Source organism: Pholcus phalangioides, unplaced genomic scaffold, assembly GCF_987345545.1.
Source record: "Pholcus phalangioides strain wild (caught in Gottingen) unplaced genomic scaffold, Ppha-v1.0 ptg000011l_1, whole genome shotgun sequence".
NCBI lineage: Eukaryota > Metazoa > Arthropoda > Arachnida > Araneae > Pholcidae > Pholcus > Pholcus phalangioides.
The window spans coordinates 33186169-33202531 of NW_028301604.1; the positions used below are offsets into that span (position 1 = coordinate 33186169).

At 39.0% G+C, this 16363-nt stretch overlaps 1 protein-coding gene across 6 annotated transcripts in view; it reads left to right on the top strand.

Moving 5' to 3' along the window:
- Pde1c (Phosphodiesterase 1c) overlaps positions 1-16363 on the top strand; it is a 923665-nt gene that overhangs the window by 821327 nt on the left and 85975 nt on the right. For all 6 annotated transcript variants that reach the window (XM_089239484.1, XM_089239482.1, XM_089239480.1 and 3 more), the window contains one exon: positions 12883-13035. In XM_089239484.1, coding sequence (XP_089095610.1) covers positions 12883-13035 — 153 coding nt within the window. The remainder of the gene's footprint in view (positions 1-12882; positions 13036-16363) is intronic.

The window sequence follows — 16363 nt, forward strand, 5'->3', positions numbered from 1 at the left end:
CCTTAAGTGCAACGATACTAGCTAACTCTTCAACAATTTCGAAGTTTTTGTCAATACCACGAATGAAAATGGCTGCTTGTGCGGTATCTGTAGCATCCGTCGATTCATTCATAGCTACTGAGTAAAACAAAAATTCCTCACATTTGGATTTCAAGGTCTTGAATACATCTGCTGACAGATCCTCCACGCGTCTTGTTACTGTTACACCAGGCAAACTGATATTCGAAACAGCTTGAGCCTGTGATGGGCAAAGCACATCAACTGCAGACTGAAGACATTCTCTAACGAATTCTCCATCAACGAAAGGCTTCCCACGTTTCGCAATTTTTTCTGATATTATATAACTAACACGAACACAATTTTCAGACTGCTCATTTCTTCCAAAGAATAATGATTACTGACAGTTCAGCTTCGATTTCAGTTCATTGGCTTTTTCACTTCGAAAATGTCCCTCCAATCCAGAATACTTCGCACCATGTTTAGTATCGTAATGTCTCTTAATATTATATTCTTTCATCGTGGCTACGCTCTCATTGCAAATTAGACAAACTGCTTTAGCCTTGTGCTCGACGAAAAAATAAAGGGATGACCCCTTTCCTTAGAAAAAATCTCACTTTTTCTTCAACTTTCCTTTTTTTGCTGTCACGGTTCGCCATCATGCACTCATTTAAAGACTAAAAGGCTCCTGATCAAAGGCTTCAAAGACCAAAAACAGAAGTAAACTAACTGTACCAATATAGTACAAATCCCCTTCTTCCAACCAATCAAGATGCATACATCCATCTGCTCCTTTCGCAACCATGCACCCGAGAAATACGATACCATGGAAATTCCGTTCATTTCTGCTTTCTCCCACTCAAGGAGGATGGGATGTACTCGAAGTTATTTATGGTGAAAAGTGTACGGTGGCCTTAGCACCGTACATTTTTACTACTTTACTAATTTTACACTTAAGAAGCTAAATAGTGTACTGATCAGCCTGTCCTTGTTATAAGTCTATATGAAGCTGGGTGACTTTTTCTTCGTCGAAATCTTCGTTTTACCCTATTTTTCAATGATATTTCGTCAATCGATCGAAATGTTTTGGCGGGCCACCAAAACAGTGACGGCGGGCCACGGGTTGAAGACCCCTACTTTAGACTTTTTCTTATGGGGCCATCTCTCAAAGCGCATGTGTATAGGTATACACTTGACTCGCAAGTCCTTGTAGCCGCTTTGCATGTGGCAGTGACAACAGTGACACCTTTCATGCCAGAGCTAGTTCAACTTTCCATCCCACGCCGTGCCTCTTCATGCATCTCAATGGTCGGAGCACATTTTGAGCACTTACTAATGTAGGAAGCAATCTTCCTTTTAGCGGCTGTGGTGGTTGAATGATCATAGTGGGGCTCGCATCGCGAGGGGTCTCGGGTTCAAACCCCACCGTCGCCACAGTGATGTTCGGCTGAAGTTGGTTTTCTGTGGTTCCCAAATTCGAGGCGCACAACTCACTAGTTAGCAAATTGCCCATGGCAATAGACCTGAGTTGGGTTCGGTTTGAAAGAAAGAAATCTTCCTTTTAGCCACAGTGGTGGTCAGCTAAAATGTGGTTTTCTGTGGTTCACAACTTCAAGGCGCGAATGCGAGCCGATATCCCATTAAAAAGTCTGCCAAAGATAGAAACAGGCTCATTACACTTCACTCACAATTTGAAATATAGATGACAGCATTGAAAGGTCAGACACAACACTAGATACTCAATCAGACTGTTGGGCACACTCACATTTCCGGCAGAACTCGGGCGGTAATAAATTGGCCATGGCGACAGATCGAAGTTGTGTTCGGTTTCAAAGAAAGAAATTTCTTCTTGCCGAACTAACCTTAAAAATATTTGAGAGGGATAACGTTACTTTTCGAAATTATTTCTTAGAATAATACTGGCTCTAAAAAATAAATGCCATAAAACTAAACGTGTGTGAGTAGGTTAAAATAGTCAAAAACTTGCCTTTTTTTTAGGCCTGAAAAAAAAACATTTTTATGTTTCCAAAGACACTTTTAATGGTTTTAGGGTATATTGGGGCTGCTAATTTCAACATTACTGTTGGTTTTGTTGAATTGGCTCTAGTATTCGAGAGAGATAATGCATAATACAGTATCAATATTTCAACATAGTCTGCACTAATTTTTTTGCGTGGAAATTTTTCTTTCAATTTTTATTTACTTTCCTATTTTATTGAACACATTATCACATTTATTTCATTACCAGACATTTGTGATCTTTATGTATTGATATTAAGTTTATAAATGATTCACATACAGTATTCACAGTACAATTCCAATGTGATTTGTATGCTGCTTATGGCCTGAGCGGATCCAGAGCTTGCTGTCGGGAGTGGCGATTTTACAAAAAAAATAAAAAATAAATAAAATGATGAGCTAGTCACTCTGAATGGGGGGGGGGGAGCATATCTTCATTTTGTTTCGTATTTTGTGGAATAGTCTCGTTATTTCTGTTTTTTTCTCCGTTCCGAATTTTTTGAAAAAAATCTACTAGTTTTCCCTATTTTTTAGTCAAAGTTTACTTGAATTTGTTATTTAATCGAAAACGTTGATATACAGGTATAATTTTCAACGGATGGGTTAAAAAAAAACAATATTATCATGTAAAAGTTCCGAAAATTTCATGGATTGTCGCATTTTGCTTCGGGGGGCGATCATTGTGATCACACCCCCATAGATCCGCACGTTGCTTATGGTATTAACATTGAAATTCAACTTTCATTCTAACTCAAAAACTAGAGCCGATCTGATAAAGCCAATGTCAGACTAAGAATCAAAAAAATGCCGCAAAAGCACCCTCAAATCACTGAAATATCCTTGAGAACAAAATCAGTGTTGAATAGTGTAATCAATAGAAAAATTCGGAACCAAAAATTATTTTGAATATGTCAATTCGTAACATAATAAGTTTGATTAAAAGTTTCTGATAGAATCGTTGTTATTATTTTACTGTTTCCACCAGTCTCGCCTTCGTCAAGTTACTATGTTGAAATCCTTTATTGAAGTTTTTTACTTAAGCTAAAATAACGATCGCGCAGTAAACACGTAAGCACTGTATGCATCTTCCCTCAAAAAATTTGACTTGATAGTGATGGTAAACAAATTGCCACATTTTTGCAAAAAGTGTTGATTTGGCTAAAAAAAATTTCGAACAGATCTCATTCGGCTAACACTTGACGAATCTGGTGATAAATTTGCCAACATAGAGGACGAAGCTAACACGTAAGCGATACATAATAGCAAGGTTATAGAAAAAGTGCCAATCGTGAAGGAAGAAGGTTGAACTTGGCTTCTAATGGGATTGAATATTTCAGTGCATTTTTAAGAAGTGACAACCCGCTTGTGGCTGCTAGCGGAGAAATGCACTTTGGTTCGGTGTTTGGCATATAACTGACCGTTAGAAAAATGACAAGTCACAAAATTTTAAAAGCTTATAACTCACTTAATATTCGCCGAAAAACGGAAAACCCTTTTCCATATTATTTTTTCACAAGGAATCAAGTGTATAATTATTGGGCGGTCGATAGTTACCACCCTGTATATATATAATGACATGTCCTGATTCACTGATTCATCATCGCCGAATAGGAACCCCTGAAGTTATGAATATGAAATTTGGTAAGTAGTTTTATTCTATGAAGTAAAGACCCACTAAAGAAGTTTTTTTTTTGAAATTCGATCTCTAAGGGGGTCATAATAAGGTTCAAAAGTTAGATAGAGAAATCACGCCAAGCCGAAACCCCTGGAGCAATATTTATGAAATTTGGGCAGTACTGTCATTTCATGACAAAGACTCACTAAGCAGTGGTTTCCCAAAATTAGACGCCTTAGGGGGTCACAAAGGCGTTCAAAGGTTATACAGAGAAATCATGACGAGCCGAATGCTGGAGCAATATTTATGAAATTTGAAAAAATCAATCGTTTTATTTCTTGACATAAAGACTCACTAAGAGAAGCTTTTGAAATTCGGCCCCTAAAGTGTTCATGAGGCGGCTCAAAGGTTGTATGGGACAATCATCGCTGAGCCGAAATCGCCGAAGCTATAAATATGAAATTTGGTAAGTAGTTTTATTTTGTAATGTGAAAACTCACTAACGATGAATTTTTCAAAATTCATATTGTAAAGCGGACATAGGGGAGGGGGCGTTTAAAAGTTATATCGGGAAATCATCACTGAACACAAACCACTGAAAGATATGATTATGAAAATCGGTCAGTATCATATTTTATACTTTAGAGACTCACCATGATGGGATTTCTGAAAATGCAACACTCAAGGGAGTTATGAGGGTTTCAAATGTTATTGGAAGTAATCATCGCCAAGCAATTTTCAGATTACCAAATCCACGCGAGCAAAACCGCGGGTAACAGCTATTTATAGATATATTTGTTTATTAAATTATTATTTTTGGCACTTGTGTAATCGAAAAATTCACTTTCCTTTGCGTGTAACATTCTTTTGTATAAACGTTTATTATCATACAAAAATTACAGTCCCGTTAAAAAGCTCCCGTCCCCCTTTGACTTAGAGCCAATCCCGATTATCGCCAGAAATTTTTGTTTAAATTTAAATTTAAAATTTATAAATTCAATTTTAAATAATTAAATTTAATTGAGGTGAATCTAGTCATGCCAAACCTAGAAGTTTCACTTTTGTCGCGCGAGATTCTCACGCAGATTTTTTTCTTCTTTCTTCCTTTTTTAACGTGGAACAAGGCTACCACGTTTATCGCCTATACGTCTAATACGGATCATTCAAAAAACAGCTTGCAAGCTGTTGGCGATAAATAAGGTGTTAATAATCTTCATACACGTATTTTTTCGAGTTTGAGTATATTTATTCTAACTCTTTATACGCACTTTTAACCATGCTATTTTTAAGAAAACATGCTACTTGAAAAAGATACAGATAAGAGAGAGAGTGGGCCTAGATCCCCATCATCGTCCTTTAGTTGTCCCCTGTGGCTTCTGCTGCAAATGCTATGTTTTTCGTTTTTGTCGCAAATAAGATGACACTAAATACGGTGCGCGAAAACTTTTGGAGCAACCCTCAGAAACGCCGTCAAAACGGAGGACGAAAAAAATATTTTTTTCTTCACCTAAGCCGAGTTTTCCTAGGGGCAGGTCTTCTGTGCCGCGTACAAAGTGAATCACCCAGCGCGATACGCCGTCCACTGACTAATACGAAAAACATTATGACGGTTTTCCTACAGAGCGCAACACACTTCAAGCCAGCACTTTATGTCTGGCGTGATTGGACGACTGCTTCTGTAAGAGTCAAATGCGTCGTGCGCCTCGCGTTTCGGCCATCTCTCTCTCTCTCTCTCTCTTCTCTTCATTTCTGTTTCCTTTCCCTTCACTTCTGTCTTCCTACGCACAGAACTGCTGACGCGCCGCTCTAGGAAAACACAAACGTGTAGCGTGATAACGTTATACGTTTCTGCCGACGCGAAATGGTCCTGTTCGGTTCACGCATAGCAAAAAATCTACTCCCAGGAAAACCCGGCTTTAACTCTATCATTTTTTCCCGCCTTCTCGACCGGCGTGTGAAAATGACGTCACAGAGCTACTGCAAACACACATGAAAAAGTAAATGCTCAAATAAATCCGAGGACGAACAGTGCACACTGATATATATATTTAAAAAAACTGGTCAAAACACACGAGGCCTATGTTACCAATTTCAGGACCTTGCTTCAGAAGAGGTAATAAACGTGGACGTAAACAGAAAAATTAAATATGTGTGTGCACAGAAATCTATACATATAAAATAACATGTCCTGACTGACCAATTCATCATCGCCGAGCCGAAACCGCTGAAGCTATAAATATAAAATTTGGTCAAAAGTTTCGTTTAAAGACGTAAAGACTCACTAAGAAGGGGTTTTTAAAAATTTCGATCCCAAGGGGGTCAAAGGTAACAGAGAAATCGCACCAAGCCAAAACCGCTTGAACAATATTCATAAAATTTAGTCAGAATTTTTACTTCATAATGTAAAGACCTGCTAAGGAAAAGTTTTTAGAAATTTTCGACCCCAAGGAGGTCATAAGGAGGTTCAAAGGTAACAGAGAAATCACGCCGAGCCAGAAACGCTGAAGCTATATTCATGAATTTTGGTCAGAAGTTTTATTTCATGAACAAGTTTTTCGAAATTCGATCCCCTAAGGGGGTCATAAGGGGGTTCAATACGTACCCGAAACGTATTTGGATTGAATCGGGAAAAAAAATGTAAGCATCTTTAAGTGAATCAATGAAAGATAGCCTGGCCCAACTTCGCGAGTTGTATTTATTTTCATCTTCATACAACCGAACCCCATTTGGATTACATCAGAAAAAAAAAAAAATTTAATGACAGCGCCGCCGTTATTATTTCATTGAGCAAGTTTATATATATATACACTGTAAAACCCCACTTAACGGACACCCTTCAGATGCGGTCCTCCCTCTTTTACGGCCAAATAATAATTTACCTGGGTATAGTATAATAAAAGAATGCTTTTTAAATCCCTGATTAACGGTCACCCCTTTTTTACGGACTAATTTTTTTTTTTGTCCCACCGGTGTATGCAAAAGAGAGGTTTTACTGCATGTAAAGCTCTAGTAGAGATAAACGAGACAGGAAAATCCAGTCGGAGTTAATATAGGATAATGGAAAAACGAGGCTGCCGCTTTTGGAAACTTTCTGTCGGGAAAGAAAATATACGCCGGTGTGTTGTTGGGGAATAATCTTCGTTCGTCGTACCCGTTGATGCAGCGGAACGAGTGCCGGGGGTACCATTTTTGGCTACTTTCTTAAGTACACGTGACCTCTAAGGGGCCGTTCAAGTATTACGTAAGCAAATTTTTAGTCATTTTTGACCCCCTCCCCCCTTGTCAGCAAAATTTCGTCATCAGCTCTGCCCCTCTAAATCCTAACGCATATTGGTGGGATCAGAGACGTACACGGGAGGGGGGCATAGGAGGGCTCGTGCCCCCCCCACGATCAAAAACTTATTTTTTTAATGCAAAAAATATTTTTTTAATTGAAATTTCGGAAGAAAATACCTTTATATGTTATTACTATCAATTTCTGTTAATTTCAATGTTATTTGAAGATTATCAACTCAAAATTTATCTTTAATAAATTCATTGCGACCCACCCTTTTAAGCTATACATGGTAAACCCTTGACTCGCGGACCAAATATGGACCTGGGGGTTATCTGATGCGGCCTGTCCTCCTCAAACTTAATTTTAGAAAAATGAACTAAGCGGCACATTTAAAGATTACTTAAGTGTCTTGTGGTACAATTCCAGAACATTTAAGTGGCCCGTGGCACATTTTCAGATCACTTAAATGACCCGGGACACAGTTCCAGAACACTTAAGCGATCCGTGCCACATTTAGAGATAGATCACTTGAGTGACATGTGACGTAGTTTTAGATCACTTAAGTGGCCCCCAGTGCCGTTCTGCATCACTCAAGTAACCCGCAGCACATTCTCAGATTATTTAAGTGATCCGCGCCACAGTTCCAGAGCACTTAAGCGGCCCGGAAACATTTCCCGATCACTTGGATCCGCGAAAATTTTAGAGATCACTAAAGGGCACTTATCAATAGTGGGAGGGGGAATGTTATTTCAAGTGCCCACAAACTATCGAAAGGTTTTTCTCGTTTTTGGCTCACCGAGTAAGATGTCATTAAGAATATTTCATATTTTGATAATGGGTGGTTGATGACGTAAGCATTATCCAAAGCCCCTTCCCCCCCCCTTGTCATCAAATCGGAAACCCCTTCCCCCCCCCCCCATCGATGATGACGTAATACTTGAACGACCCCTAATAAGGTTGCTCTGATAGTAAAATGATCGGAACCGAGTTTCGGAATGACCTCAAAGTCAACTGTTTAACGGTATACACACATTTGCAGATACAATAATATAATCAAAACGGTGTCGTTAATTAACAAAAGGGAAATAGCCTGGATTGTCTCAGGGAAAAGTGCCGTTCAAAATTAATAAATTATTTAACATACAGATTACCTTTATGGTTTACGACACAAGGTCATTCGATTAATCGTGAATGAGATCATCATCATCAAAGAAAGAGAGATTAAGAATAGATGCATTGCCAATGCGAGGTTACCCATGATTATAACGTTTTCACACTTGAGTGTTTTTATGAAAATAAATACACTGCTCAAAACAATTAGGGGAGCACATGGTTTTAACAAAATTACGCAAAGATGTATTCCGATAAGTAACATAAAATGAATCATCCATAATTTAAAGCCTAGCAGGAAAAGGAAGAAGAAAACTTCATATGCAAATCAAAGTTCATGACGTCAAAAACCAGAAAAAGGAGATAAGGGCAGAAATCGGGATGTTGCAGAAACGTCTGTTTTACTGCCGTAACTGTGAAATTCGATTGCGCAGTATTTTTTTTTTTTGAGACAAGGTGACTTGAGGATGTCTCAACAACGTGATTTACCGGAATCCATGGCATGGCGTGTTATAGGCAGACTGGAATCCGGGCAAACACAACGTAGTGTCGCGGACGCTATTGGAGTCGCCAGAAGTGTTGTTGCAAGGCTGTGGAATCGATTCCAAGAAACAGGAAATGTTAGACGTCGACCAGGGCAAGGTCGGCCACGTGCCACTACAGCAACTGATGACCGGTATATACGGTTAACAGCCCGTCGAAACAGAACAGAGAATGCTACGCAGCTGCAAAGACGGTTGCTCTTGGCAACAGGACGAAGGGTGTCCAGCCAAACAGTACGTAATTGGCTTCGTGAGGGAGGGCTCTATGCACGTAGGCCAATGGTCTGCATTCCGTTGACTCCACGCCACCGTGCGGCCCGAAGAAGATGGGCTGCTGAACATCTAGATTGGGAGCAACGTGATTGGAGCCAAGTGCTGTTTACAGACGAGTCCCGATTCAGTCTGGAGTGTGACACCCGACGTGTTCTGGTATGGAGGGACAGGGGCACTCGAAATAACCCCGCATTCGTTCGTGAAAGGTCACAATACAGACGAGCTGGTTGGATGGTATGGGGTGGAATCAGCATAGGCGGACGTACGGACCTGCATATCATTCGGAATGGCACTTTGACGGCCCGAAGGTATGCAGACGAGATACTGCGACCTCATGTCATCCCTTACGCTGGAGCCATTGGAGATTAATTTGTTTTCCAGGATGATAATGCCCGACCGCATAGAGCTCGTCTGGTGGAGAACATGCTTGAAGCTGAAACAATACATGTATGCCAATACGTGGCTGTCTCGCACGGTTTTCTTCACTTTTTTGCTTGCTCCCCTAATTGTTTTGAGCAGTGTATATATAAGTTCTTAAAAAATCACTGTCAAAATTGGACGAGGGCGGAAACTAACAAGATACAATATGGAGTTTCTTAAAATCAAAATAATCAGCTGATATAAATATGAAAAGGTTGATTATTTTTAAAATGTTAATCAAATTTGTTAATTTATTTTGATTATACCCAAAAATTAGGCCTCCACTGGGTCTACCAATATATGATTTAGACACCAGACTTACAGATTTTATAGTTCTGCATTCGAATTGGTAATTTAAATTGTGTAGTATGCCAGGTTTCCACCAGTGAAAAAAAATCGCAATCCGTGAAATCATTCCAGAAAGAGTAGGATATTCATATTTACTCTAAAATCCGGCAATATTAAAACGCAAAATATTACAGAGGATCTTTTATATTTTAAAACATTGTATAAACTCTCAGTGTTTTCCGCAAATATGAAGTTTTATGGTTAAAAATGGACTCATTTTTATAATTACAAGGATCTGTATTGTAATCAGGCCGACCATAAATTTGAATTCTGTACTCTGATTACGCCTGTGTGGTGTGCATTCCTGATTATAAATAAATCAGTCTATTATCAGTCTCATTGTCTATTATCAGTTTGTCAGTTAACATTTTAGCTTTCTTACCCTGCGTGATCGCCTTTATTCTTTCAGCATTCAGAGACCCTTTTTTTCCGGACAGCTGGGAAACCGATATGCCAAGGGATCTCAGCAGGATCGGTATTACGAACATCAGTGGAGGGTATGCAAGCGATGATCGGTAGCAGTTTTTCATTTGAAGATTTTCCTATCCTATGCACCCTGTCGATGTGCACGTCAGATACTTCCACTTTCTGGCATATTAGTCCTTGATTTTGTCTTTACACACATCCCAGGTTTCAGCAGATTGATGAAAAGGAACCCCGAAAAACACCAGATTATCACGACGAGGTTTTTGAGGTTGTCAATTTTGAATCCCAACTCGATTATATTTTGATCGTGAACCAGTTGGATGACGAACCTCTTGTATTTCTATAGCCATTTTGGCGTTTTCGGTATGGACGTCGTCTCTCTCTCGTTTAGTCACATCGGAGTCCACCAGAATTCTGGACAGAGTTTTCAACCGATTGAAATTGCCACGATAAACTGGCAAACTTTCCCGAATTCCGCAGTGCAAAGTTCGTAACTCCATAAGTACCATAGATCTCTGTCACTTTGATTCACATCGACAACGGCAAGAGTAGCATCAGGTGATGAATTATGGCTAGGACGTTTCGGGAGACTGCTCGAAGATCGATTTGCAGAATCAGGAAGTGGAGTTCTGTCGATTTGTCGTTGCGGGCGAAATATTTGATCAATCTTCATTTCAGCAGTATTTTTGTTGTTTTTCGCCCTCCCCGTCACTTCAACACTGCAAAATGCTTCGCAGTTTGTCACAAATTTTTACGAATGTCTATAGACAATCGCAAAACATTGTCTTTACACATGCGTTGCGTGATTTTTTTCTATGAGTGTGGATGTGCTTATAGACCAGAGATTTTAGTCTATGACAATCGCAGTTCTGTCTATAGACGGAACATTGCCTAGACACGTGTTGCACGATTTTGTCCACGAGCTTCGACGTAACGATATCTCACACAATGCGATATAGCGCTTCTGTCTAGAACTACACTGATTTTTAGCCACGCGTCACCCTGATTTTGGGGCCTCAAATTGGCAGCGATGTTGCTGCAGTGGATATCGTTAGCTCATGGTCACTGAGTGTTTTTATATTCTTTGTATTTGTAGCTCAAAATTTTTGCTTGGTATCCTTGTTTCGAAAAATAAGATATATTTTAAGTCAATAGATAGGGCAACGCAGCTACTGGTTGGAAGGCTTAAAATACATCAGTGGGGAAAATGTCGAATGAGAACGTAAGAAACAATTGATTACTGCGCAATCTAAAAAAATTATTTACTTTCACTTATCGAAATGTTCATAATTCGTTGTAACAAATACAAATGTACAAACGCAGCCTTTGATAAGTACCATCATATTTTGAATTATAAATATTTACACAATATTTATCACAATACACACAGTATAGAATGTCATACATGAGGCATGCATGCACCCCTTCCACGTGCAAAATGTCTAATGTTTATGCGCAGAAGACTATTATCGCAGGCTCGCAAGGTAGAGTTTGTGATGTGGATGCTTCAAAAGAAAAATTCTAAATTCCCAGCATTATATATATTAGGAAGGCAGATTCATGTGTCTCCAGTGGTGTAGATGGCAGCATGCTTGCCCGGTATGCAAGAGGCCTGGGTTCGAGTCCCGGCGGAGACGTGATGACTTTTCTTTCCGAGCTCACCTCAGCATAATATCCGGAAAATAACTGTTTCCTTGATTATATATAATGTTATTCACTGCTTCCGCTACTCGGAGAAGACGTTTTCAACACTCACAATAAACACGTTTGAGCTGAAAGCAATCGCCGAGCCATTATCTTGTAAACATCAGCAAGGATTTGCCGTGAACATGTGGACGGGTATCTTCGGTAATTGGCGAGTAGGACCTTGCCTGTTGCCAAAACGTCTGACTGGCACAGCGTACAGTGTCTTTCTGAAGGAAGTGCTTCCTTGACTGTTGTAGCTAGTGCCGCTCACCGTAGAAAGGAACATGTAGTTTTTGCATGATGGAGCCATAGCACACTTTAGCACCGCCGCTTAACATGTTCTGAATGTCAGATATCCCAGGGGGTGTATTAGATGTAGTGGAGACGTGGACCTTGGCGCCGCATTGACGTCCCGTGCATGCGTGGAAAGCACACTAGTGTGGACATGGCTAATCATATTCGTATCAATTTCGTTTTATTGTAGAACGCACTCAAAAAAATCAAACGGCAACTCACACGACGTGATATCACCCCTCAATCAGAAACTGTCCGGATTTTAGCACGTGGCACGTCCATTTTGGTGCCTCAAAATGGCAGCGCTGTGACTTCAGACGACAACGTCGGCGCAACGTCAAAATGAGTATTCATAACAAATTTATAAACTGCTCGATACTCTATCGATACGTGATACCACCATACGTGTTAATACATGTATCATTTATAGTTTCCAAATTATTAAATTTTCATAATAATTTAATCATCATAAAAACACTCGAAAATTAAGTTTAACACCCTGATTTTAAGACCGTTCGTTTCGTGTTCCACATCAAAAATTGTAGGAAATGATAATACAGTATAATATGCATAGAAAAAACTCTATAGGCTTTCTTCTAAAAACAAATTATTCCAAGTCTACTAACAAACTGTGTGGCACAAATAAAATAACACGACATCACTTGATAAAACTGAATCGGTTTTCTTGTCAGAAAAATATTTACCTTATGAGCATTTTAGCTCCAACTTTAATTCCAATATGCAGCTTACTTTTCTTCGCTGAATTCATGAGTTTTAAAAACGTCAATTGTTTTTTTAGTCACTCAGCGTGTGTACAAATCATGTACCAACAATTTCTGCATTCTGTGAGGTTTTTTTTTAATTTATATTTCCAGGATTCATCAACTTTATCGTTCAGCCTAGCTTAGAAGTTTGTGGTGACATGCTTGAACATATAGAAAAACTTGTTCAAGGTATTCAAGCTGTGTCCATCAATGAAACAGTTCTGGAGGACAAAGAAATGAATAAAGAAGATTCCGGATTTCTGTGTATGTTATTGTAGCTTATTTTTCTTTTCCAATTTATACGATTTAAAATTCAATCAAAATTTATTCTATTTTCCATGAACACTGCACTAAATCACAAACAGATACTATCTTGTCTATCTCTTCGAAAGAAAAATATAAAGACCCAAAAAAAAGTATTAAAAATGATGAAAAAACTGAGAAAAATTATATAATTCAAAAAATCTTCTTTTCCCCCTGCACCAGGCTGTCTTGGCTATAAACAAGGCCCGGATGTTGGTGACATTTGCATTTTTTGGCATTTTTTCAAGTTTCAAGCTATTTTTTTGGCATTTTTAGGATATTTTTTCACTTTTCTAAAAACATTTTCAGAGTACAAAAAGTGAAAAAAATTAAATATATTGTGACATTTACATTTACATTGAGCAATAATCATTAAAAATATACAAATACAACGCTACAACAGGCAAAATGCCCAACGAGGTGGCTGAGAAAAAGATGCCCATAAAAATATGGATGTCATATATTTCAAAAATACAGCAACACAATTAAAAATGCAATTGCAAACAATATATATACATGATACAATATATTATACAATGCAAGGATTTTATTATACATTGCACATAAAAAATACTTAATGTATGATTGTCTTATTCTAAGTATGGATAGCTTCTCGATTTACCCCAACATGTTTATCGTATTTTTTTTTAAACGTGTCAATTGTGTTAGAATTTACTACCTCCGGGGGTAAACTATTCCATTTATCAACAACCCTATTAGAAAAAAATTCCCTGTGACACCATAACCTAGAATTGTCTCTTACCAATCGATACTACTACTTCACCAAACACCAACTCTGGACACATCGCTATATTGCAATTTCCGCCATTAGTGAGATGGGTTGGAAGTGAAGGCGCTGTCTATCGGTGGTCACCTCGAGTTCGTTAGGGAAGATATCTTATCTATATCCTTCCTCCCTTGGGTTCGAACCCGGGACCCTGACAACAGCCTTTACGATGGTAGACGAGCATCTTACCACCATGCCACTCGGGCACACCAATCGATGCTGGTGTCCCCTTGTAAAAGCAGTCAATTGACGGTGTACTAATAATTTCTGGTCCATCCTATCCATCCCGTTGAAAATTTTGAACACTTCGATCATATCTCCCCGACACCTGTGTTCATCCAATGTAAACATATTCAAAAATGAATCGTATATTTTAAACTTTTTTTTGTGAAAATCCGTTAACTATTTCCGAAGTTATTAACCTTTTTCTAAAAAATGACTTTCGAGGGCCCCAAGCATTGGAAAAGGAAAGGAAATAATTATTGTCTTATAATAATAATTATAATAGTGAACTTTGAGATTTTCATATGAAATTCATGTTCAGTATATATATATATGTTTATTGGAAGTTGTCCGGAGTTAATATTTCTCTCCATTCAGGAGATAAGGGGTCATTCAAGTATTACGTCAGCATCGATGGGGGGGGGGGGAGAGAGGAGGGTTTCCGATTTGCTGACTTTTGATGACGAGGGGGGAGGGGGGGGTTTGGATGATGCTTACGTAATCAACCACTTTTTGAAGATATAAAATAATCTTAATGGCATCTTATTCGGTGCGCCAAAAACGGAATAAAAACCTTTCGAGAGTTATTGGGAACCTGAACTAACATTCTACCAATTGATAAGTCCAGCAGGGTTTTCCAACCAGTGTTCCGCGAGAGCTTTTTTTGATGTTCCGCGAAATCAAAGGGGACGGAACCCCAATAATCCCGGAACCCTGGTAGTTTGAAAATTTTTCTTGTTACTGTTTCACCTGAAGTAATTTTTTTTTTTTAATTTCTGTTGAGAACGGGTACTCTAAAATAATTCAGAGAAAACATTGGGTAATCGACCAGTAGAAAACAAACGGTATTCTTCTTGGCTCCTTTCTTTCTTTCTTCCTATTCTCGCACACAAGTCCTTCAGACAACAACTTCCTGAGAATTTGGTATTCTCGAAACTCAAGACCTACATGAGGATTTTTATGAATGTCTTCCTTCAAAGATTCGGAAGTATTGAATTGTTCCTTTGCATTCTGCGCTCCCCCCTCCCAGCCTGCCTCTCTTCCTTGGAATCGGCAATAGAGTTTCATAGTGTTGGATTCTTATCACTTTTCTGACTAGCAAATCCTAAATAGCATACCTTTCTAACTTGCCTGAGGTTATATTCTCTCATGCTACAGATTCGTTACCACAAATGGAACCTCGTTTACACAATGTTCAAGAGGCCACGTCAGAACGTCGTATGAGGGTGAAAATTGTACAATTGAAACTTCTTTGAAAATGACCCCCCCCCCCCCCATCCCATGGACCTCACAGAAAATATCACAAAACTTTAATGGTTTCAATTGCATTTTGTTTGTTATATAATAATGATTCTTGAGAAAAATTAGCCACAATATTAAATTTTTCAAAACAATATTATAAATTACTTAAATAACTAATTCGCATTTCATCACCGTTGCTTAAATCCTGAGTATTCTTATATTGATCTTCAGAAGATTTTAAAAAAAACGTAATTTTTCACTTTTTTGAAAAAGTTTTATTTTGTTTTGTTTTCCATATCTAAGCGAAGCAGATTAGTTGGACATCGAGTTCAACTCCCTAAAAGTTGTCTAAAAGAGAAGAACCGAAATACTGGATATGAGTGCTTCTCAGTCTCTCAGGAACATCGCCAGCCTTTGTCAAGGGCGTCGTGGCAAGCTGCCGACATTGCTGATTGCCTGTTCAGTGCTTTAAAGGAGTGTTTTTTTTAAACTATTCTGAGTAGGGCTATAACCAGAGAGGAACTTGGGAGTTCTGGTGACCCGGGCACTGGACCACAGGGGGCGAAAATTTCACTCTTCAACTTCTCCCCCAACATTAAAGGGGGGGCCTCCTTAATGTGTGCTTGCCCCGGCTAACCAAGCATCTGGTTGCGGCCTATGATACCGTAACTGACGCCCTGGACCGGGGGGGGGGGCGGAATATTCACCCTTTCTCTTACTTTGACCACTCGTTCCACATTTCGGAAGAGAACGGTGTATGCCAAAATTCACACTCAACCCATGACCAAGTACAGGGAGTAGTAATTTTTTCCTCTTGTTCTGTATTTTGTTATCAATATTATTTATCGTAAACGACAATTTCATCCGGGGTAGTGACTACGATTTTTATGAGGAGGGGCAAACATAATTTTGTCACCCTCTCCACTTAAATTCTGATGATTTATAACGGTATTTTGGTTTTCACTGATATTTGCCGCCCCCTAAAGTTTGGCGCCCGGGGCAGTTGCCTCCTCCTCAGTTCCAGCCTTGATTTCATCT